The sequence below is a fragment of the Chelonoidis abingdonii genome, chromosome 2, assembly GCF_003597395.2.
Source record: "Chelonoidis abingdonii isolate Lonesome George chromosome 2, CheloAbing_2.0, whole genome shotgun sequence".
Classification (NCBI taxonomy): Eukaryota; Metazoa; Chordata; order Testudines; family Testudinidae; genus Chelonoidis; species Chelonoidis abingdonii.
Genome location: NC_133770.1, coordinates 64,252,912 through 64,278,540, shown reverse-complemented (window position 1 = coordinate 64,278,540; position 25,629 = coordinate 64,252,912). Strand labels below are relative to the sequence as shown.

Here is a 25,629-nt window from a genome sequence, read left to right as displayed (position 1 = left end):
TAAATGGAACTTTTAGTAGTTGGTTTAGGAGGAGCCAAGTAGATTAGGTTTCTTTGTTCACCTGATGTCCGTGATCTAGTTTTATAAAGTGGCTGAGGGTTGGCCATTATGGCTATTCTCCATGTCTTTCAACCTCACAAAGCCCAGACTGTGGGATGCATGCAGAGGGGGAGTAAACTAGGACACTGGGGACTGTGCAATTCTTATTTAAGATCTAAATACTGAGGAGATAAAAAGTATCTAGCCTCTTCTCCCAAGCTACAAATTAATCTAGGTGAACTGCATAATCATGCTCAGTCTAGAGTGGTTTATTATTCAATATTTTGTGACCTAGATCATAAGCAAGAACAGTGAGTAATCACAATGGCTCAATTTTTTAAAAGAAGCCATTTTCCATTTCTAAATAAATTGAGTTATAAAATGTACCGACCCATATTTGGAAGTTACCTTAATCCTTTGTTTTCATAATAAGTAGTCATCCATTGAAGTACAGTTCAGCCATAAACCCCATATATACACTCTAGTATCAGAGGTTACGCTAAAGATTAAACAATTCCTGGTTTGCTTTTCAGCAGGGGATCTCTCTCATTGTTCCCAGGGAAGAGAACAGCCTTGACATTGTTGAAGTAAACACTCAGTCCCTCCCTGTTCACCGCTTGTTCTGCACGTTTTTCAATAGGTTTATACTCTTTGTATCTCCTGCAAGGAACATTGTAAAGTTAGTTACTGAAATGGATTCCACTGATGGTGCATATTTAACATGGCACTGTGAATATGTGAGAGAGCCAAATATTGATACCATGTCCTCCTCCATCCTCCCCCACAACTGGAAACCACCACAGGAGGCTGAAGAGAATTAGTTGTGACTAATTCTGAATGATCATGTGAGAACTGCCAGGTCTAGAGAGGTTATTAAGGAAAAAAATAGAGGTCCAGAAAGGATTTTGAGTTGTTATGCACACAGTTCTGTGTTTTACTGGGAAAGAGAAGTTGTTGTACACCCAGCCTTACCACACTGCATTGGCAGTGGCACTGGAACAGCTTTTATAGTGGAGGTGCTGAAAGTCATTGAACTAAATGGTAAACCCCGTATATGATGGAAATAACTTCAAGCCAGGGGATGCTACTGCACCCCTTGTTCCAGCACCCCTGTTTTGGGGGCAAACACTTGAATTCTTTTCAGGGCCCTGCTCACCATGGAAGCAAAACTAGCTGTGACTTTGTGTAAACACGTTTTGTTCTGACAAGGTTCTAGCATGACTTCCCTCACCACTGTGAGTATTATAGCCAATCTGTGCTCTCAACTACTCCCTTACTATAAGTATAGTCCAGGAGTGCTAAAGAAGGGGGCTCAAGGGGCCATGGCCCCCCGCACATTTAAAAGGTCACAAAGGCAGGCGATGGAGAGTGAGCATGGGTGGGGTCTTGGGGAGAAGAGGTGGCACTGGAGTGGGGCCTTAGGGGAAGAGGCAGTGCAGGGGCGGGGCCTCAGGGAGAAGGGGCAGCGCAAGGGTGGGGCATGGGGGAAGGGGCAGTGCGAGGGCAGGGTTTCAGGGGAAGGGGCAGAGGCAGGGCCATGAGGGAGGGCCGGCGGGATTGGGCTTCTGTGGCCCCCCTCCCTCTCTTAGGGTGCTTCTGCTCCTGGTATAGTTTTATAATCTGCTTCTAATACAGTTCACAGACAAAAAAATCCATTCATACAGGCTCAAAGAAACTGTATTAGAAACTTGATAGTAACAACCATGGTTAAACCTAGTCATAGTAACTGGTAGCAGGGTTCTGCTGTCACACTAAATGAGAATGAATAGTGAACACTGTGATAAAGGACAGGGTAAATGCATGCAGATGGTAATAAAACTTAAGCCTGAAGAACAAGGGTACTTAGTAATTAGAAAGAGTGGGAATACTGTTAGCTAGAGCTATGCAAATAATTTATATGATCAATTTGACTGCCTTTTTTTTTTTACTGTAAGCTCTCTGGGACAGGGAATGTCATTCACTATATGTTTGTACAATGCCTAGCACAATGGGATCCTGAAGACCTGATACTGCAATATAAATGTATCTGTGAATTGTCTGCAAGCTCCTTACTATTTTCTCAAATGTATTTATTAAAGTTATTTGATTAACAGTTTTGATGAATGCTCTTAGTCTGCAGGTCATTCATACACATTTTGTTATGAGTATTCTAAATGTGAACCTTAAGATGTGTTGGCTATTTTTGATTGGACATATAAGTTCACCTGGTATTATTTCCTCTCTCTGATTGGATGAGTAAAATTTATAGAATCATGTTTCCAGTATGACTACTTGTGCTGATGAATTCAAAAATTGTTTTCCATGATATTCTTTAACATTCACCCACAATTTGCTGGTTTTAGGAGCATTCCAGCCAGTAAGGTAGTTTGCTGAAATATTTGTGGAAAGCAAACCCAAAAAGGATGCAAGCATAGCCAAAGCAAATTCAGTTTTTTATCCATCTGACTATTCATGGAATCATTTTTGTCATCTTGGTCTATTTCTTAACTGTTGGAACCAGCAACTTACTTGTAAAGAAGGAGAGACACAATGATGACAAGCGCCACCAAGAAACCTGAGGCAATCAAGACACCTTCTACTGTCCTCGAAGATGACCCTGGAGCTTGAATAACAAATTTGTTTTAAATATTAGCCTCATGTTCTATGCAGTGAGGTACAGTTTTCCAACAGTACCATTCTTTCTGCCACATGACTCTAGAAGGTTCAGTATATTTAACACTCCCTTTACACTAAACAATAGGGCTCAGGGGCATTCACAGACTGTAGAGTCCAATTCATCTTTGATGCCAACTGAGTTATACTAGAGGTGAATACTAACAGTGCCTTGTATGTTTCCATATGAAATATATTGTTTGCTGACTGTAACATGCAAATACCTTTACCATGTGCAAAGGAACTGCAGGGCTAGTTGGCATCCCACAAGATTTGGAGTTACTTTGCTAATTGCCCAGTTGTTATGCTACAAAGGGACTGTTTATATTAAGAGTGTAAAGTACTTAATCGTTTTATAACCCAGAGCATAAGAATTAGCATGTCGTTGCGGAGTGGAGTTTGAGGAAGGAGAAAGAATGGACTTTCTCTGGTATCTTTTCATTTGCCCTAGATGTGCATTCTAGTGATTCCCCTCTCTATCCCAGGATTGGACAGGACATCCTCCTGAGAGGACAGAGTGTCCGTAGATGGGATGATTGTTGGTGATGATGTGATGCCTCTCCTAGGGGTTGAGTGTTCTGCCTTTGTAATACTGGCAGCTTGGGGAATTAACTCTTGACCCAGCCTGTGATTTTCTCTGTTGCTCTGCCACCAAATTTCCAGTCCACCTCTGAGAATGGCCTTAAATTCAGAGACCATTGTGCTTGGATCCAGTCCTAACCCCACCAGATCTGGCCACAGGAGAAATTGAATAAATAAATACTGTTAATTATTGTTTACTTTTATGATTTGTATTAAGGATCTTAATTCTCCAGTCCAGAGGCTGCTCTTCAATCTATGTGGTGAGTTTACTGATGCTCAGTCATGCTCTTGCTTATCGCGTTCACAACTGTGTTTATAAAGCAGAGTAAACTAGAGATACACATTGATTTGTACCTAATTTATTAATCCATAATTACTATGTAAATATATTCAAATCAAGGTCTTAAATTAGTGTTAACCATTGACATAATCTATGTAAACTGTACCATCTTGCAGTGTGTTATTATAAATGTTTGGATTTATACCGCTAGTTTACACCGTCGTCCTTGCAAAGACAGCAGCCAGGGATGTACATTCCTATGTGAATCACATGTACTCTTACGTGATTTGGAAAGCATTATACATCCAAGGGGCACATATACATTGTGGAACTACATCCTATCTAACAGTAATTTAAATACACAGAAACTGGACTTTTGTTAAACAGTCATGCTCTACACCACACCAATTTAGGGAGGGAACAATCCTGCAAAGCACTGCGGGTCAGATTTTCAAAGGCATTTAGGCACCTAAAGAAGCAGATAGGGACCCAGTGAGATTTTCAAAAGCACCTACGCCCCTCCTATTGAAATCAATGGGAGTTAGGCTCCTAGGTGCTTGTGAAAGTCTCAGTAGGTGCCTATCGGCAACTTTAGGCGCCTAAATACCTTTGAAAATCTTGTCCAGAGTGCCCCCAGCTGTTACGGACTCACCAGATCCCACCTAAACTAAATAAGATCTGCTAAAAATAGGAAGGGATAGCTCACTGGTTTAAGCATTGGACTGCTAAACCCAGGGTTGTGAGTTCAATCCTTGAGGGGGCCATTTGGGAATTGGTCATGCTTTGAGCAGGGGGTTGGACTAGATGATCTTGAGGTCCCTTCCAACCCTAATAATCTATAATACCAAAGGCCACTTCCTCAGATTATGTAAATTAGCCCAGCAATATTGAAGTCAATGAGGATGCAGTGTAGTCTAGTGGCCAGAACACAAACCTAGGACTTGGAGACCAGGCTGTGCTTTCCAGCTGCACCCCAGATTTCCCTGTGTCAGCTTGGGTAAGTTCTCAGCTGCTCTGTGTCTCAGTTCCCCATCTGTAAAATGGGGATAATGGCACTTCCCTGCCTTACAGGGCTCTTGTGAGGAGAAATACAATAAAGATTGTGGGGCCTATGAATACCTTAGATTGATAGATGGCCCTGAGTTCTAATCCTGGTTTTACCACTAATCTGCTGGGTAACCTTAGGTAAGTCACTTTCCCTGTCTATGCCTTTGTTTTCTCCTCACACTCTTTGTCTCTCTTTTCTATTTAGATTAGAAACTCTCTGGGGGCAGGGACTATCTCTTACTATATGTTTGTATAGTTTCTCACATAATGGAGCCCTATCTCAGTTGAGGCCTCTCAGCAGTGTCATAATGCAAATAATTAATAACACACACACACCCCTGTGAAATGGCCATGAAGAGACGCTAGTCACAGAGCCTCAACATCTGTTCCATTTGGACTCACCTCCATTTACAGATATAAGGGCACTTGTGAGGGCTTGGCTTGCATCATCACCCAATGTAATGTTTACACAGTAGGTTCCAGGCTCATTGAAGGCTCTTCTGATGGTCAGTAAGCATTGATCAGTAACTTCAATGGGGTCACATACCACATTCTGTGACACCTGGCATGTGGGGTCAGAGACTATTGTACAGGCATCTGTAGGAAGACTGGGGGAAGTGTGAGAGAGAAAATGAATGTATACTACTACTAATCCAATTCATAGATTCATTGGTCCTGATTCTCCTCAGTTGGACCTGTTTTATGCTGGTGCAACTGTCTTGGAATCAGTGATGTTAGACCAATATAAAACTGGCCCAGTAGCCTTATTCTTCGATTAAATTAGCTGCTTGGCATAACACTCATTATTTTCTGACTACAGAGGACTTTGCATTTTCCCCACTTCACTCCTGCAGGCATACATAATTTCACAACTATGTCTGGCATCATTTAGACTCAGTTAATATAATGTTACCAGCAATTACACTCATTTCTCAAAGCACAGTATCACCTGGCCCCTAGTTAGTTGATGAAATCTATTAATTTTGGTTCAGTTCACCAGGCATACAATGTAAACCCTTTGGAGATTTTTAGATGTACTACTACACGTGGCAGGAATATTTTGCTAGTTTTAGGATCACTTTCAAAGTGATTATTTCCCAGTTACGTTGTCAAGACTCATCTGTACTTCTCAGTTCTGTCAGATCCACACACTTTCCAGAGGCTAGGAATATTAATGCAATGCTCTTTGCATCCAAAGAATTCCTTTGATGCTCATTTTTATTCCAAATGTCAAAAAACCTATGGCTAGAAAGATGGCTTCCTCCCAGTTTGAGCAAGCCACTTCCCTTTTTAGTGTGAGTGCTGAAGTCCTCCATCTTTGACTGGAAAACAGAGAATTGCTTCTGCCCACCAACTAGTTCTATTAGTTTTGCTTAGGCATGTCATTTTGGTCTGAAGCCGAAGAACCTGGCAACAATTTCTCTTGCTATAACTCACAAATTAGACTTCTATTATCTTAATTTCAGTCAACAGATGGTAATTGCTGTGTTTCTAATTACTGTTCATGCAACTGGATATGAATGTGGGTAGCATTCTAGTAACATCCAAGTACCTAATTTTTTAAAGAGGGAAATTAATGAATACACTTACCTCCCTTGGCAGGTAACAACAAAGTCAACTAGAGAGTTTTCACCTTGAGCCACTGTCATCTGGACACTTGTCATCTGAATAATGTTTACCTGAAGGATTCCCTCTAAGGGAGGAAAGAGCTTATCAACCTGTTAGGTTACTCAGGCAACAACATCATACAGCAAAAACAGTCCACTTAGAATCATAGATGGTCTGTGTTTGATTTATTCTCACTGGATCTGAAGCCTACACATTTAAAAACTCAATAAGATAAGTGGTTTGTTAATGGTCAGCTCAGGTCTAGTCTCTTCACTATATTCCATCTCACCCCAAAATTCCCCTCAAAAAATCTTGGAAATTTTAAGATGTTACAATGCACATAATCTTGCACTCCATACTGAATTGTTGCCCTCCACTCTAATTAGTGACAAACTCACTCAAATCCTCTACTGTCCATATCTTTTGAGCTTAGCAACTGGATAAACCAGGTTGTAAGAAAACAAACAATGCCAGTCAGCTAACTATGTTAAATTATGAAACCAGACCCAAGCCTGCAGAATAGGTTCTTATAGTTCCTTCTTGTGATGTTTACACGATAGCAGGTAAACTGAACAAACAAGGCAGCCCATATATGTTCCGTACCATATCAAACAATTTTCCTATTCTCTTATTGATTTAGGCACTTACCTACAATGGAGATAGTAGTTTTATAATGTCCATATCTGTAAATATGACAGCCTCCATCAGGAGCGTCTTCCATTACACCAGCACTGATGGGAGAGTCCAGATTATATGGTGGTATAGTAGTGACTGTTGGATTGAATGGGGAAAAGAAACATATTGCTAGTTACACTGTTTAGAAAATATTTTGCGCAATCTATGTTGTGGAGACAAAGTCTAAGTGGATTAATTTCTTTCATATCACCAATGAAGGGAAGCCAAATGATTAAAGAATTAGGTTTTTGCCATTCTGCTAAACGCACAGTGAGTAAATAAGTGATGTAGTTTATCTCAGCGAGCTCTTGTGCAAAACTTCAAGAAAACCTCCTTGCCCCAGTGTTCTACAGAACCATGCAAGAGAAGTAATTTGGATTTCAGATCCCTAGGCCAGTAGGAGTTGCAGAAGCGGGGGAAAGGAATTTATGCCCCAGCTCACAGGTGATTAAAAATGGAATCCAGCATTCTGCACAGAATGAGTTTGCCACTATTCTCTCTTTTTTTCCCCTTCTTTTTTTTTTTTAACCTCTTCTAGTGTTAATCATGTCTGTTCCACCAACCTGCAGGTACTTTCACTATACGTTATCAGATGCATTCCAGTCTCCAGATACATTGTGACACAGTATATAAAGGCCTTCCATTGTCTCGGTCTGTCTCTTGTTGCTTACAGTGCAGGTTTTATATTGTACTTGTCTGTGAGATGTGTCAGTTCATGCTCATATTGTTTACACTGTTTGGATATTTATGTACGATGAATTACATCTGTTAGATTGAGTTAAAAAACGGTTGTGTTCATCAAAAGCCTGGTCCAACACCCATCAAAGTCAACTGAAAGGCTCCCACTGACATCAGTGGGTGTTGGACTGAGCCATAAGTTATTACATGAGTCTTTAAGGGGTATTTGATATCAGTTAGCCAGAAAGTGGGGCTATCTCCATTTGCATGGTAATGAATCATTCTCTTCCAAGACATGTTGAAAACAATCAATCAGCTAATGATTATATCCAGACCTTTCTGGGACAACACACACAAACTTGCAGGAACAGACATAGATAAGTTAGATCTGACAATGTGCTGCTTTGTCAGGTTTTAATCTTCTTCAATCATATGGGTAAACGAAGTTTAGAGTTCCACTCAGCATAGTGATTAGCCCAGCTAATGAATACTAAATTAGCCTAACTAGTGAGCTTTTAATAAGCATCTCTTTTTATTTTTGTTCAAATCCAAACAAACCAATAGCTAAGCCAGAATCACTGCTATCACCCCTTTTCACTGCTCTGATGATTAAATTGGGCCATAAAGCTGCATTAAAAAGCTTCCTAGAGATTCCTTTTATATAGGGGGATTCCCTCCAGCGCTAAGCCACTTCTTTCCTGGCTACTGATGTAAGGAACATGTCTGGGGTGGTGGTGGTGGGAAGGGCATGACTGAGGAGTCATCTGCTCTGCATTTGGCCAACAGAACAGCATCTTGAGGCCAAGGGCAACTGGGGGAGGCTAGTCTAAGAGGCACTGAGAGCCATCCCCAGGATTAAGGAGGCACAAAAATAGCACGAAGACACCTTTGCCCCCTTCCCTCTCTGGTCCTGAGATGAGTGCCACTCAGCCAGACCAGAGCTCCTGCACCATTTGCTCTATACTTTGGTTTTTTTTTTGCCCCATCTCTCCGCCACACTTGCTCCTATTCTGTGCCAACTGAACTTTTATTTAAGGTGACTGGCATTGGATGTTGTGACTTGATGTTGGGGGTTTGCCACTGGTGTCCTACTTGGGAAGGGAGGACTGTGCTCTGTGTCCTGAGGGGAGGCTGTCAGAAAGAGAGGGGAACAAGCTGAGCATGCAGACAAGGCAAGAGGGTTGCAATACCTTCCTCAAGTTAGTGCTGTGAGGAAACTGCCTGAGGTTAGTATGAGCAAATAAGCCCCTGACATTGTGAATCAAGCTGTAAGAATCATAGAAAGTCATTTACTAGAAAATGATTCTAACAGTCTACACAGGAGGAGATATAAACTTACTAGTAGGAGTGGTTGACTCAGTTTTATTTGTGGTACTGGTTGCGTTTTGAGTTGTTGCCCCTGTAAAAGACCATTGTGATAATTAGCACAGCCAAAAATACAACAGCAGTATAATTACCTTCTATTTAGCGTAAAGGGTCACTCTGGCACAGTGCTGGATTAGTTTGTCTGAATCACACACATTTGGTAGTCTCCCACTAAACACATCCGCATCTTAGCCCTGGTCTGTGGGAGAAAATTAGATTGGCTAAACTATGTGGAAAAATCCACACTCCTTAGTGTCATAGTTAAGTCAACCTAAGTCCTCTTGTAGACAGCGCTAGTTCGACAGAAGAATTCTTGTGTCAACCTAGCTCCTGTCTCTCGGGGAGGCGGATTACCTACATCGATGGGAGAACTCCTCCCGTCAGTGTGGGTAGTGTCTACACTGAAGTGCTACAGAGGCGCAGCTGCAGTGCTGCAGGTGTCCCACTGTAGTGTTTCAAGTGCAGTCATCTGTCTCTAAGCAAGGGAAGGTAGACCTGCAAAGTATGCGGAGATGAAAATGCTTGTTTAAGATTCCCAAATCAATAACAACCAATTACAGATTCAGTTTTTTTCTTAAACTAGATATTTATCTATTAATTTATATTGGATTGAAATATAAGGAGGAAATTGTGAAAAATGTTATTGACTTTTCCCCCATTTTTTGATTGAGAGTCAAAATTTTGGAGAAACATAAAATTTGAAACATACTGACCCACTTAACTTTACACTGTAATGGTGGTAGCTTTATAATTATCAAAGTTGGAGCTTCAAAACTTTGCGAATATAAAACTTCTATGAGATTATAAATCAATAATTGAATGAAGGTGACAATTTCTTACAAAACAAAAATCTTACCAGCTTGATTCTCATTCACACTATTATAAAGGCTTGTCCATGCTAGGAGGTTGTTTGGAATATCTATTGTAGAATAAGCTATTCCACAATAGCTATTCTGGAACAGGCATTGCGCTTTAAATTCACACCTTACCTTATTCTGGAATAACTTCCCCCATGTACCCATGCCCGGCTCTGGCAGTGTTGAGGGGCCATAAAGTTAGTGCACGTGTAATTTACTCTCCCTTGAAGGCTCCTTTACACTGTCAGTGTATTGTAAATTGGTTTTAGCATAAATTAGAATCCTTTTATATCTGTAACTTTAGAGTACATATTTATCCTGTTATTGATTCAGACTCTTAAGTAAGTGTAAGTATGTTACGTTTACAAAAACTGTGTAGCTCCAACTTTGATGACCATAAAGCTTTTAAAGGTATGTAATTTTTAAAAACCAAAATGTCGGTCTATTAATGATTATTATTCATTTATTTCCTAATACTCCTATTAATTGTCAGACTCTTACCTGGCGAGGTAGGAAGTGGTGGGGTAGGTGTTGCAGGCCCACAAGGTACAGGTATAATAGCTTGTACGGTCAAATTCAGGCTGAAGTTTCCCTGCAGCGTATAAGTGTGATTTGAAATAGGGCTGTTGGATATAAATGAACCACTGCCATCTCCATAATCCCACTTGTAGGAGATAGCAGAATTATTAAGGTAGTGACTGGGATCATGGATCTTGACATCAAATATGATAGGAGAATCCTTAATGAAGATAGAGTCTGAGGCCTTGCGGTCATTCTTCTGGGACAGGTTCACATATAAAGGAATCTGGTCTGCAAGAAAAATGAAAGAAAGTGAAGCAGGTGTGAATGGATGCAAATAACAGACTGCTTCACAGCCCTCAGACTGCAAAGGTCACAGTGTAAGACACAAGCCTGCATCTTGTTAACTGCCAGGCTTAATTTCTTTAATACAGGTTTCTTCTTTAACTCACTTCTCAATAGATTACAGTTATAAAGTGAAACCCTGCAACCAGGTAGAAAGTCATGTGCATCGACTGAAGACCCTATATCTAGTCATCTGGAGGTTCCCTGTCCCATTAATATTGTTCTATACCTGCCAATTGGTGCAATCTGATGGATTTAGAAATCAAAACATTTGCTTTTCGGTAGTATCTCTATTACATCAATTGTGTCTCTAAAGGTCCAATTGTAATTTCCTACGTATTTCCCCCCCATCAGCACAAAAGAGGAGGAAAAACCCTTGAAACTCAATTCATTAAGGAGATTTAGTGAATTTGGGTTGGGGGACATTATAGGGCCTCATCCTGCGACCACTGAAGTCTATGACAAAACACCCATGGGCTTCAATGGGACCACTTGTGGTAAAAGTTGCTACTCAGCCTGAGCAAGAGTGTCAGAGTGTGGCCCTTCATGAATAAGATACTTCGCCTTTGCCATTGTTGTATCTGAGATTGTCTAGATCACAGGTAATGAGGGCCTGAGAATGAGGTATAGTGAGCAAATCTTATACTCAGTATGCAAGGATTGGTTTGTTTGTTCCAGTGGTGCAAAAAGGATCCCTTGACTGAACTGTTGCAGTGTGTGCATTTGGGTTGATGTTGGTGGGTTACTTAATTTTAAGAGACAGCCAGAATAAAGGGATAGAAATAATCCCTGGGATACTTTCGCCAGCCTCATCCAGAGAAGGGTGATGAATTTCATCCAGAGAAAGGGTCAGGAAGTCCCTCCAATTTCTTTTCTTTGGACTATTAGTACTAGGGATGCATGTGGGATGCAGACAAAATAAAGGGCAATTTGCATTATGTTTAAGCTTAGATTCACATTCCGTATGGAAAGTAAGTTAGTTTATGTACACCACAGTTCTCTGTTGCTTATTCAAACATTTCAGACTGTCAAGGTTTCTTCCCCACTCTGAACTTTAGGGTACAAATGTGGGGACCTGCATGGACACTTCAAAGCTTAATTATTAGCTTAGATCTGGTAACTCTGCCACCATCCAGAAATTTTAGTGTCTGGATCACTTCTTGTCCCCCCCAAAACCTTCCCCTCCCTGGGCAGCCTTGAGAGGCTTCACCAATTCCCTGGTGAACACAGATCCAAACCCCTTGGATCTTAAAACAAGGAGAAATTAACCATCCCCTCTTCTTTCCCCCCACCAATCCCTGGTGAGTCCAGATCCAATCCCCTTGGATCTTAAAACAAGGAAAAATCAATCAGGTTCTTAAAAAGAAAGCTTTTAATTAAAGAAAGAAAAGTAAAAAATATCTCTGTAAAATCAGGATGGAAAATACTTTACAGGGTAATCAGATTCATATAGCCCAGAGGAACCCCCTCTACCCTTAGGTTCAAAGTTACAGCAAACAGAGGTAAAATTCTCTCAGCAAAAAGGAACATTTACAAGTTGAGAAAACAAAAATAAGACTAACACGCCTTGCCTGGCTGTTACTTACAAGTTTGAAACATGAGAGACTGATTCAGAAAGATTTGGAGAGCCTGGATTGACGTCTGGTCCCTCTTAGTCCCAAGAGCGAACAACCCCCAAAACAAAGAGCACAAACAAAGACTTCCCTCCACCAAGATTTGACAGTATCTTGTCCCCTTATTGGTCCTCTGGTTAAGTGTCAGCCAGTTTACTGAGCTTCTTAACCCTTTACAGGTAAAAGAGGCATTAATCCTTACTATCTGTTTATGACACAGACAAAGAACAATAAGTAGAAAGTGATCTTAAATTTTATTTGGGACAAGTCAAATTGCAGGATAGCATGAGGTAAGACTCTGGAGTATCAGATGTTATAGATAGATAAAAAAAAGTATTCTCTATAGAGTTCTGGATAAATATTATTAGCATAATTAATTTGCATCCCTACTTATATATTTGCAGTGTTAATATCTATAGTTAAGGGCACATTTTTCAACTAACTCTTAACAAGTCTGCTAAGAGGACTTATTCCATACTGTTCAGGGTAGCCTATTAGAGATTTCACATGAAGGTTAAAATCATCACTTGTTCCAATCCCTTCTTACATCCCTCCCAACTCTCCCAGATAGCACTTTAGTTGCATTTATGTTAAATCTCCTCTACAAACACTGCCAAGTATTTAGCTGTGGTTTAGTCCAGCACACTCACCTGTCACAACATAGATGCCACTTGCTGTTGCAACTGGAACATACATTCGATGACCTCTTCTGTAAACAGAGACCACCATCATCTGTTTGCCAAGGGTGATATTTGTTGTGTTGATGGAAACAATTGCTGAAGAGCCTCCAGTTTTTTGGTAGTACTGGCCTGTGAACAGGACATGAACTCATATTTTCCTTTTGTGAAGAGATAGAAAAAGTTTTATAAAGAGAAACAGCATTTCTGTGGAATTTTGGATTGGCTAAATCAAAAGTGTATATTTTATGCCCATCCTTCATTTGTGTGAAATGTACTTTTCAAACACTCTTCATGTCATTGTTATGTTCCCTGCCATTAGGTTTTTTTTTTTCTGAGTTTCAGCAAAGCAGCCAAAGGCATTAGAAAGATGTGCCTGCTCCCACCGATCCAAGAAAAGGCATTTGCCAAGGCACCTTCATCTCCCCAATGCAATTAAATTAGATTAATACCTAAAATATTTTTGCCAGTCAAAGTCAGGAGCCTGAGATTTACAGTGTAGTCAATAGCAAGTAGGGTTACCATATTTGAACATTCAAAAAAGAGGACACTACACGGGATGTGTTGGCCCTACTCACAGTCCACCCCCTCTCCTCCCACGCTCAGCCCCTACTCTGCCCCAGGTCCCACCCCTTCCCTGCTTGGCCCCGCCACCACACCCCTCCTCACCCCTGGCCTGCCGCTGGCTTGCTGTGTCTCTCCTCAGTCCGCCACCCACCGCTCGCTTCCTCCCATCTGCCATTCGCCTCCTTATTCCCTTGCCAGAAACCCCCATGCCTGACCCGAGAACCCCTGCCTGCCACTGGCTCTCTGCTTCTTGCCTCCTCACCCCCGCCCACTGCTGGCCTCTTCAACCCCTGCTGCCCACTGCTGGTCTTTTCACTCCCCTGTTCACCTACTCACCCCTCAGCTACTCAACCTCCAATGCTCACCGCTCACCTTTTCACCCCACCCTGCTCACCTACTCACCCCTCCTGCCTCAAGTCCCTCTGGCTCCTAGGATCAGGGGCCGCCAAGAGGTCTCCACGTGCTGTGCCCACCACAAGCAGGAGCTTTGTGGCTCCCACTGGCCGAGAAAAGCACCAATGGGAGCTGCTGGAGACGCGCAGAAGAGCTTGCAGGCACCGGCAGCGTGCAGAGAGCCCTCTGCCCCCGACCCAACCCTAAGAGCCAGAGGGACCTGCCGGGGGATGAGGTGGGAAGTCCCAGCAGTGTTTACCAGCTGGTCCCTCTAGCTCCTAGGGTCGGGTTGGGTCGGAGGGCTCTCTGCCCGCTTCTGACGCCTGCAAGCCCCACCCTCACAGGTCTGATTGGGAAGGAGGGAGCCAGTGCAGCACACAGAGACCCCCTCTGCCTCTGTGCCTAGGGGCCGCCCACATTGCAGGCTCCTGCTGGCTGGCGGGCATCGGGAGCTGCCCCAGGAAGCGCCGTCAGCCCTAGGACTTTGGACCTAGGGTTACCATACATCCGTATTTTCCTGGACGTTTTTAGATATTTAAAAATTCCTCCCAGCTGGCAATTTAAGAACTAAAAAGCTGGACATGTCCAGGAAAATACGGACATATGGTAACCCCAATAGCAGAGATGGGCCAATTATTACACAATCTGTTGCTGGAAGTCACAACCGGGAGAGGAACAGAACTATATTCAGCCAGTTTAGGAGCGCTGAAGCAAAATGCACATTGCACCTTCTTTCTAGAGGTGAAGAAGCCAGTCTGAGGATCTACAGGCACAAGATCACTCCTGAACCTCAGACTGCTACTTGGTGGTGCTAATCACTAAATCATCTGGCTTCCCCCTTTGCCCTGAAGATTTCCTCTAAATGTTCTATCCAAATTGTGATTGAAAAAGGAGTTATTTTCAACAGTGGTAGCTCTGTGCATTTGCAGTCTTACAAAACATGTCATGGTAGTATATGACTTCCAAACCTCGGAGGAATTAACAGAGCAGCTGCTATTCTCACTGAGCAGCTCAGAATGTGTTTAGTATTCTCTCACTCAACAACTGTTGAATTCCTCTTTGGGGATTGTAATGCACGGCATTAGGGAAACAAGTTAGGACACAAAACCAAGACACATTTTACTGGACTCACCAAATGTATGAAACAAATAGACAAAGTTCTTCCTTCTCCAGCCAGGATGATGAGGGAAAGGTCTCCCATCTGGGAACACATTATGGGTATTTTTGCTTGTGCAGTTTTCCCAGCCACAGTCATCAATCCACATAGTCCAATTGTAGACATACTGGTCAGGAAAGTCTGAGGAATCTAGGTGCAGAAATAGATCACAGATTATTAACTGGCAAATTTATAAGTGTTTTTATATAAAAGAGGAATGTTTTCCCTTCTTTATTTCTATGGGGCTCATTCATGGCAACAAAGATCCTCAGACACATCCATTAACTTATCTTTACAATGACTCAGTGAGGCAAGGAATGGACGTATTATTATTTCAATTTCATAGTAGGCATTATGGCACCACATGCTTAATGACTTGCCCAAGCTCACACAGGAAGTCTGTACTAAAGCCGGACACAGACTGCAGATGTCCTGCGTTCCAGTCCAGTGCTTTAACCACAAGACCCCTTTTTCCCAGCACACTATTAAGACAGATTAAGTGAAATCTCATGTTGTGCCTCAGTTAGGTGTTCATGAAACTGTCTGTACTATTGTACATAAGCAAATAACAAGGACTGGATTGTGTAAAGTTGTGGGAGCCACATGCCTATGGTGCATCATGAGGAACAAGGCCGAAGACTTGAGGCCCAGGCCTGATTGCACTGAAGTCAATGAAAAATACCTATTAAGTTCAGTGGATACGATCATGCCCAGAGAACTTACACCACCAAAGCAGAACATTTATTTACATTTAAACCACAGTATTGCTTTTCGATTGTTTTTAAATATGGAGCAGGAGGAGAGGGCATTTTCAGACTAACATTCACTACATCACAATTCCTCTGCTCTTTCTAATTATAATCCTAGGTATTTTCTGCTTGGTATGTTTTTATTCCAACGAAAAAATGTAGTTGTTTTCAGGAATTCTGTTGGCTCCCAGAGCAGATGGTCCAAATTCTACTGCCAGCCCCTTAGGACAATGCTGTCTCATTGAGGTCAGTGGGGTTGCACGTGCATTCTGGCTCAATGGGAGCTGCAGCTGCGAAACTCAGTAAAATTTGGCTTGCTCTTTATTTTTCTTTCTTTCCTTTGTCAGAAGAGCCAGTTGTGTCATTTTTAAATAAGTGCCATGTAAACTGCAAGAACCACGAGAATCAGAAAAATATATGTTTCTTCACTGGAAAAGCACAAAATTAGTATCATAGGACAGATACAAGCATTTCAGTCATTAGACTGTGAAGTAAGTAGAAGCTATGCTATTCAAGTAGTGATTGACATGTCTTGAAATTGATCGGTAGAAAGTGTTATTTAATCTATCTGGACATTGGAGCAAAGGTTTATTTCTGCCAAGCTGCAGCAAATAAAAACATTGGGGTTTTGACCATTTTTCCTAGTTTCAGAGGTATAAAGAAGGCCAAAAATGTTCTTTATTTTAAAAAGATATTTTCCCCTGCTTGTTTTTTATTTTTGAAATATCAGTAATGTAAGATCTGCTCTTCCTTGGTAGGTAGCCATATAGAGATGTTATTTAGTGAACCCTAAACTCCTTATTGAAGATTCTCAGTTTTACAAATCTGGTTAGAAAAACCCATATTACTGATATAACATGCCAGTATTCAGCCCAGTGACTGGGCAAACTTGCAGATGAGCTGAGCAGCAACAGTTTTTCTGGAAGCCAGATTAAAGCATTTTGTAATGGAAAAAAATCCAAATCCAAGAACATTATATGTAGCGGGTGCAGATGGGTAAAAATAAGACAGTCGTGTTCTGAACAAGGATCTTTTGTGTGACACAAGTCAGACATTATTGTAGTTCTCAATTAACAGGGATAGAACTGCAGCCTGGTAGCAGAATGCTGATGGCTCCAAGTGTTCATGGCACTTTTGTAGACCACAAATGCACCAGTACCATTGCCAGACTTGTTCACACTATAAGGATATTGTTGTCACCTACCGTTCCTGCAGTTCCTGTCATATACTATGTTGCTGTCATTATCTTCTATCTGGCACCTGGGAAAATGTAGGGTCACAGTAAAGGTCACATTTGATCCTACTAGAGCTGGGCTGTCAGAGTTCAATCTGGCCACCACCTTTCCTCCTGAAGAGATTAAGATGAGATTTCATTTATACGCCAGTCTTTTTGAGTAGCTGTTACTTCTATTTGTACACAATGTAAACAAAAAAGTTTAAAATCAATCATGTTAAACTTATTACAAAGACTGTAAGAGCTAGACCCCCCAGCTGCATGAACTGATATCACTCTGTTGGCTGCGAAAGGAGCTACACCTATTTACACTTGCTGAGGAGATGACCCTAAGTGTCTCTATCACTTCTTACATACTATGCTCCGTTGTAGTGACCTTCCTGAAGACTCTCCTTTGCCCCTCATTTAACCATCTGAGGTATTGCAGTCTCGTAATATCTAACCAGAACAACAAAAATTAGAAACTTTTTACTTAAATAGTTTGGAGAAGACCAACTGGAAATTATTAGTATGATTTTTTTTAAAAAAGTGCTATGTAACTTTGGGGCACAAGTCTCATGTACTTTCAGTGGAATTTGTGATCCTAAGTCACTAAGGTACTTTTGAAAATCCAAAACTATACTAATAAATTAGATTTATTGGGACAGATTCTAAGCCAAGGTAAATCAGTCTAGCTACACTGCAGTCAGTTGAAGTCAACTGTTCTCTAGATATTCCCCTGCTATAAACTAGAATCACATTTGTACACAAAAGAGGCAGCGTATTCCAGAGTACAGCTCTTTTGTCTTTATCAGAAGGTGTAGCATTTAGTCCTGGGCTCATAACCAGTGGTGATAAAACAGTGCCATACAATGTGCTGGTTCGTCATAGAAAGTGTTAAACTGATCCAGTGATATGCCTTTGGGGTGGAAGTTGAAGATCTCAACCTACTGGTGCTTTTCACAGAGAACAGGGGATTTTCCCAATGACCTGGCTAACGTTCCTTTTCAATAAACCAGATTTCAATATCTGAGGCTGCGAATTATTACTGAGTAGATTTTGTAATGGCGGCCATGGCCACTTTGTCAGACAATGTATTAGGTACTAGTATCTAGTGCATTACTATGTAGAGCAATTTTAGGATATGTACAGTACAAAACGCACTATATATAACTTTCTATTCTATCATATAGAATTTCTGGCTACATTTCGCAGAGTTTTAGGATTGCATATCTAGACCTACCTCTCCAGCAGTCCTTCCATCTAGGATCTCCTTTTTCCCAGAAAGGATAGAGCTTTTCATTCCACTGATTTTGATCAGGAGACCAGCCATGTAGCTTCTTATGGGACCTGACATGAGAAGAAGATCTTCCATGGCTCATCACATCTCGAAACTCTAGATAGAAATATGAGCAACATAAAGTAAGAATGTTTCCACTGCTCCATTTCACAATATTAAATTCTTGCACTGAATGCAAAACTCTTAATCAATGGACATGCTTGGAACTTTATCATGATAAATAAAGCTTATGTCTTTCAGTTTATTGACAATGGAAATTTCTCTGAATTTAGGCTATACATATTTCATCCTTTCTTTACTTTAGGACATGTTCCAGTTGTATGAAAGGATTCTTGGAGGGATAAGATCACATTGATGAACATTTTCCAGCCTTTTTCTTGCTTATTTATAATTTCTCAGAACTTTAAAAAATATTGTCAGTAGCTTATAAACCAAAAAATTTATATGTAAACTGTCACCAGGTGATTATCAAGAGACATTAGGGAATGTAATAGTGAGCTATTAGGCTCAATCTTGCAATGAGTTCTACACAGGTGGACCCCTGCATCCATTAAAGTCCATGGGAACACACATGAACATAGGTATCTGCCTACATGGAATGCATTGCAGAATTGGGGCTTTGCTTATAGTTTAGTACCTAAAGTACCTGAAGGATTCAACAAAAGGGGGGGGTGGGAGGAGCAAGGACATGACTCACAGGCTCCCCTTCCCTCCCTTGCCTCCTGAACATCTCAAGCCAGCTGATTGCTGCGGGCAAGAGGCAGGGGAGGGAGGTAGGAGGTGCGCTGCGTCCTTGCTCCTCTCCCCTTTCTCCTGCCCGCGGCAATCAGCTGGCTTGCAACATTCAGGGGGCACGAGGAAGAGAGGAGGAGCAAGGACTTGGTGCACAGGCTCCTCCCTCCCTCCCCTGCCTCCTGCCTGTGGCAATCAGCTGGTTTGTGGCGTTTTGGGAGGCAGAGGAGGGAGGAGGAGACTGTGCGCCGAGTCCTTGCTCCTCCTCCTCCCTTCTGAATGCCTCACACCAGCTGATTGCTGCAGGCTGAAGGGATGGGAGGAGGGGGAAGGCGCTGATCTGGGGGGTCGGCCAGCGGGTGCAAGGTGTTGGTACAGGTGGCGTAAGGGAGCTCATGGGGGATTGGCAGCTGTGGACAAAGCAAGCAGCCAAACGATGTTATAGTGAAGCATTGCACAACTTTAAATGGAGCATGTTCTGTAATTGAGCAGGGACGTAAGATCAAAACAACGTTAAGCAAGAGGATGTTAGGTGGGGAGTTACTGTAACTCAGGTCAATCCCCCTCCCCCCCAGTGTAGACCAGGCCTAAGAAGGCTGACTTGTTTAACACCTATTTTGCTTCAGTCTTCACTAAAAAACTTAATTGTGACCAGATGCTTAATACAATTAATATTAAACAAGAGGGAAGGAACACAAGCCAGAATAAAGAAAGAACAGGTTACAGAATATTAAATAAGTTAGATATAGTCAAAATTGGCAGGACCTGACGAAATTCACCCTAGGGTACTTAAACTAGCAGAAGCAATCTTTGAACCATTAGTGATTATCTTCAAGAACAGGACAGGTGAGGTCCCAGAAGACTGGAGAAGGGCAAGCACAGTACACATATTTAAAAAGGGGAACAAAAAGGTCCTCAGGAATGTATACTAAATTCGATATCTGGATCGATCCTGGAACAAATTATTAAACAATCAATTGGTAAGCACTTACAGGATAATAGAGTGATAAGTAATAGCCAACACAGATTTTTCAGTAATAAATCATGCCAAACCAACCTAATTTCCTTCTTTGACATGGTTACCGGCCTAGTGAAAAGATGGGAAGAAGTAAATGTGCTATATCTTGATTTTAGTAAACTTTTGACACAGTTTCATGTGGCATTCTCATAAGCAAACTAGAGAAATGTAGTCCAGATGAAATTACTATAAAGTGAATTCACAAATGGTTGAAAAAACATACTCAAAGGGTAATTATTAATGGTTCGCTGTCAAATTGGGAGGCAATATCTAGTGGGGTCCCTCAGGGAAGCGGGGAGGATAATTACTTGGACAATAGAGTGGATAGTAGGCTTATAAAATTCGCCAGTGATGCCAAAGTGGGAGGGGTTGCAAGTACTTTGGAGGACAGGATTGAATTCAAAATAACCTGGAGAAACTGGAGAATTAGTCTGAAATCAGCAAGATGAAATTAAATAAAGCCAAACGCAAAGTACTACACTTAGGAAGGAAAAATCACATGCACAAATACAAAATGGGGAATAACTGGCTATGTAGTAGTGCTGCTGAAAAGGATCTAGGGGTTATAGTGGATCACAAATTGAATATGAGCCAATTGTGGGATGCAGTTGTGAAAAAGGCAAATATCATTCTGAGGTGTATTAACAGGCGTGTCATATGTAAGACATGGGAGGTTATTGTCCCACTATACTTAACATCAGTAACACCTCAGCTGAACTATTATGTCCAGTTCGGGGCACCACATTTTCAGAAAGATGTGGACAAATTGGAGAGTCCAGAGAAGAGCAACAGAAATGATAAAAGGTTTATCATGCAGACATGTTACAAAACTGGGCATGTTTAGTCTTGAAAAAAGGAGACTAGGGGGCAGGGGAAAGAACTGATAACAGTCTTCAAGTATATTAAGGGCTATTATAAAGGAGACGGTGCTCCGTTTTGCCTCATATCCATGGAAGATAGGACAAGAAGTAATGGGCTTAATCTGCAACAAGGGAAATTTTTGTTAGATATTAGAAAAACTTTCTAACTGTAACAATATTTAAGGACTAGAACAGGTTACCAAGGGAGGTTGTGAAATCACTGTCACTGAAGGTTTTTAAGAACAAGTTATAGACAGATGCCAGGGATGGTCTAGGTATATTTGGTCCTGCTTCAGTGTGGGGGGATGGCCAGGTGACCTCTTGAAGCCCCTTCCAGTGGATTTCTGTGATTCTATAAGTGGGTATGGAATACTCTGACTCTTCTTAGGGTACCCAGAGGCATGCTGCTACCATCCGTCTTTAGTGTGAGGAAACCTTGTCCGTGCTGGCCATGGGTCAGAGCCCTAGCTCTACCAGCCACAGGCAACACATGCACTCCCCTGTAGGCCATGTAGGCCCCACTGTCACTCAACAAGTTAGCAGCTGACACACCCAAGCATCTCCCTGGAGTGTCCCTTCGATCCTCCTTTCATGAGACAAGCACACCATCAGTTTGCATCCTAGATGAAGGATTCCTTGTGCCTCGTTGCACCCCAAGATGTACTAGAACAATCCTTTGTCTTCATTCATAAACAGGACCCCTCCTGCCGTTTTTTTTTTTTTCCCTGACAAATTCTTCTCTTGTAGATTTTATAATGTCTTTGCATCTGGCTCAGTATGCAAACAGGCATACATTATGAGGCACACAGTACAAAATATACAGATGGCCAGATACGGAGATAAGTAACAGTTACCTCCTGATGACCTGCCTTAACTCCAAGACCTTAAGAATATAATTTCCAGTATAGACACATAACTTCCTTGCTATTATCGGTACGTACACTTCTCAATTATTATGATGACAGTGGGCTACTGTCTCTCAGTAGAGACCTCATATGCCACCCTTTGGTGAACTATTATGCATATATCTGACCCAGGGGATCCCTGTAAAACCTCATGCACCCCTTGTGCAGTTGTGCCCTCTCCCAGTTGGCACCATGGAGTCCCTGGGACACACAGACCCAGACATCTCACTGTAATCTGTTTAGAAGAGACCACAGCATACTTCCCCCCTGTCCCAATTCAAGCCCTGGCAAGAAATATTTTACATCCCAAAGTTTTAAGACCATCTGTACATTTTTCTAGATGTTGTGCTGTATTATCTTATCTAGCTGAAGAGAAGAAAGTTTCAACAGGTATTTTTTACTGTGAAATTTGCAGAAATTGTTCATATCGCTGGACATACCGCTGCAGTCATGTAGTTGGTTCACTTTATAAAGAGATGGACTGCTTTATGGATGGATCACACAGAAAGCCATAATAGCAGCCCCTGGACCATGTCCCTGCCCCCTCAGAGCAGGTGGAGGGTCCAGAACTCCCCACAGCAGCTTGGTCTCCCTGGATGATTCATAGCATGACCCAGCTCCGGCTTCCAGCCTGGCCAGGGGGTGGGGCCTAGGTAGGAAGAGGAGCAGGAGGCAGGGCCCTGTGGCAAGGGGGAGCACTAAAGTCCACCTCAGCCGCCCACCAGGAAGAGGCTGGCACCACTTCTGGCACCCCTGAGTCCCTGGAATATAGGGGAGTCCAAATGTTCTTTGTGCCCAGGGCACCAATAAATCTTAATCTGCCTCTGCGCCTATTGTGGTGTGTTATGTGCTCCGGGGTCCTGTCACTTCTCTGTAGTTTAGAAGAGGCACTGTGCAGATACAGCTGGATGAAGTGGAGCCTGCACAACACTGTAATGCCTGAGGTGGAGGCAGGGAAGCAGTGCTGAAGAAGGGGCAACAGCTGCTTTTTTGCCATCCGCCTTCCTACCCACTGAGGCTGCTGCCAGACTGGAGTTCCTTTTGACTGGTCCCGTGTGCACCATTCTCTGTGCTCAGCCAGCGCTGCTGCTAGCTCCTCCCTGCTGTCTGGGGAATTGTGCCCTGCAAGGTCTTTAGGAGGGAGCAGCCTTTGACCTCAGAAGTGTGGAAGGGCTGCAATTGTGCCTGGCCTCTGCAAAGGGGATAGAGGGCTGGGGAAGATGCCTGACCCCTTCCGTCTTCATGCACTCTCCTTGTGGCCAGTCACAACCTCACTCTTAATGCATGAAACAAGTTGTTATTGCCAAATGGATAAGATCTGAATTCAAAGTGCCCTGCAACTTTTGGCATTTCCTGCATGACTGGACCGTGGCTTGTATGTTTTTTCCATGACAAACCATCAGCCCTAATCGTAACTTTGGCCATCACAAATTCTAACAAGGTAAGCTCCTATGGCATGTCTTCACTGTCTTGTAATTTGTTTATCTCAATCAAATGTAAGAAGTTTCACAAGCTTTTGGATTACACAGCCAAGGCATTTTTCACCCTAACATCTTCTTCAGCCCCAGTCCCTTTAAACCACAAGGAGATGAACTGAGGGGTAAGAAAAAAAGAGCCTTTATTGAAGTTTTTTCCTCCACTTAACTATACACAGCCTTCATAAGCAAGTGTCAGTCATTGGCACATGTGGAGCAATTGAGTCCAAAGCAGCCAGTCTAATAATAAAACCCAAGAAAGTGATTCTTGTTAATAATGACACCATACTTTAGTGCGCCTGGGAGAGGAGCTGGTGCTCCTGCTCCCAACTCAGCTGGGCTTCTATCCCTGAGCTTGTACGCTATCTCTGGTGGAGAAATGGGGAGGTGAGGAGATGTTCAGCATTCCCTGGGACAGTGTGTTGCCCAGGGAAGGGAAAGGAGGCCAACTGAGGCTCAGACCCCACCCCTAGACCTCTATCCCATAGCCAGTAAGTCAACCATGGACTCCTGGAAGGTCAGCAATAGCTGAGTCCTAACCGGTCCTGCCCCTCTGTACTCAAGAGGGTCTGTCAGACCTGGAAGAGAGAGAGAGAGAATTCCAAAGAGGCTTACACCCCTCCCCAGGATCCATGGTCCATGTCAGTATGGAGAAGGAATGGGCTCCTCCCTGAGACCCCCGTTTCTAAATTAGTGAGTCACATCCAGAGGACTTTTCCAGAGGTGGGGAAATCAGCAGAGGCTCATTGTCCCTGTCACTGAGCTGGTGTGTCTCATCTAGAGGTGTGGAGAAGTCAACAGAGGCTCAGGACCCGTCAGCCCGCCACCCTGCTCCCTGGTGTTATAACAGGTAGCAGAATAGCTCTCCTCATTCCTATCCCATCTCAGATCACATGTGCAGCCACAAAGGCAGATAACCCCCAGCTGGGTAGGCAGCAGCCTGAAAGCACCCAACCCCTGAGCTGCAGCAACCAAAGCAAAACACATTTCAAAATAACAGCATAGCTGTGATCACACCATCTCAGCAAATTAAACCTGGGGAAGGTGGGGGGAGATGAGGGGAAGGAACCAAGGCACTCACGTTTGGCAGCAGCATGCAGAACTCCTTTGGCCAGGAGCAGGACTCCGAGGAGGAGGCAGAGACTCTTCATGGTGTGGGAGTGAGTGTGTGTATTGTGTCCCCAATTCCTGCACAGGTTAACTCTCTTCAGGGAAGTGGGAATAATGTTTATCTGCTGCCCTCCAACTCTGTGATTAAATGGAGAGCCCCAGGGCTCATCATGTGATGGCATTAAGCAGAGATGCATGATTTCTTGTCTTCAACTCAACTCCCTGCTCATGTGCTTATGACTCACTCCTCTCACTTTAACATTCACTGGGATTTTTAAGAGACCCACTTAGAAACATGCCATTCTCCCCACAGGAATTCTTAGACTAATTTGGCCCTGTTTCCAGCTTTTGTAGATGTTTGTTTTCAAATTAAAGCCATTTCCCTTCAGTTACCTCTCATCTCAGCCCAGATTGCAATTATTACTGCAGTCGCTCCTTCCCCATCAGTAAACCTGGGAGCGACCCGCGTCAGGTCCGTGAGATGTGATGGGTAACATTTCTGGGTTAAGAGATGAATGCTTGATCCCAGTTCATCACCAGGGCTTGGGCTTATATTTAATGTTCATTTTAGAGAAGTCATTCGTAAAAGTATCTTCATTGCAGGAGTCAGAACACGTGCGTGCATCTGATATTGCATTTTGTGATACAGGATGCTACATGGCGGCACATTGTGATATTGTGATGACATCACACCATCCCCCAAAACATGTGCTGCTATTAATTGTTATTTGTATTAGGTAGTGATATTATTATAAGGTTTATTAAGACAGCATGTAAAAGCCCAGAGGGTTTTGAACACAGGCCTACAGGTCTGCAAACACCTCCTCTTCCCCCCAAGGCCCTGCCCCCATTCCACCCCTTCTCCCCAAGCCCTCATCCTGCCCCCTTCCCCTGACGCCCCACCTCTTTCCCCCAAGATCCTGCCCTCAGCTCAGTCCTCTCTGCTCCCTCACCCCATTGCTTGCTCTTACAACCTCTGTCCACTACCATGATCCACTGGAGACACAGACCACAGGAAGTAGCACTTTAGTGAAGAGGCTCCTATGCAGATGGGAGAGCTTCTCATGTTGGCGTAGTTACATGGGGGGTTAGGTCGGTATAACCACATTGCTCAGGAATATGGATTTTTCACCCCCCTGAGTGGCATAATTATACTGATACAGGTCTGTAGTGTAGACCTGGCTTCATTCTAGATTTTGTGCATTTTCTTTTTC

The 25,629-nt window shown here is 42.7% G+C and overlaps 1 protein-coding gene across 1 annotated transcript; it reads right to left on the bottom strand.

The window, feature by feature from the left end:
- Positions 1 to 543: 543 nt before the first annotated feature.
- Positions 544 to 24,614, bottom strand: GPNMB (glycoprotein nmb). The gene is made up of 12 exons (XM_032773881.2): positions 24,387 to 24,614; positions 18,259 to 18,411; positions 17,007 to 17,150; positions 15,030 to 15,203; positions 12,911 to 13,069; positions 10,285 to 10,593; positions 8,901 to 8,960; positions 6,857 to 6,979; positions 6,191 to 6,293; positions 5,003 to 5,208; positions 2,548 to 2,641; positions 544 to 699 (listed from the first exon to the last, which is right to left on the bottom strand). Exons 1-12 carry the CDS (start codon positions 24,610 to 24,612, stop codon positions 546 to 548), a joined length of 1,905 nt encoding a protein of 634 aa, XP_032629772.1. The 5' UTR covers positions 24,613 to 24,614; the 3' UTR covers positions 544 to 545.
- Between the last annotated feature and the right edge of the window lie 1,015 nt (positions 24,615 to 25,629).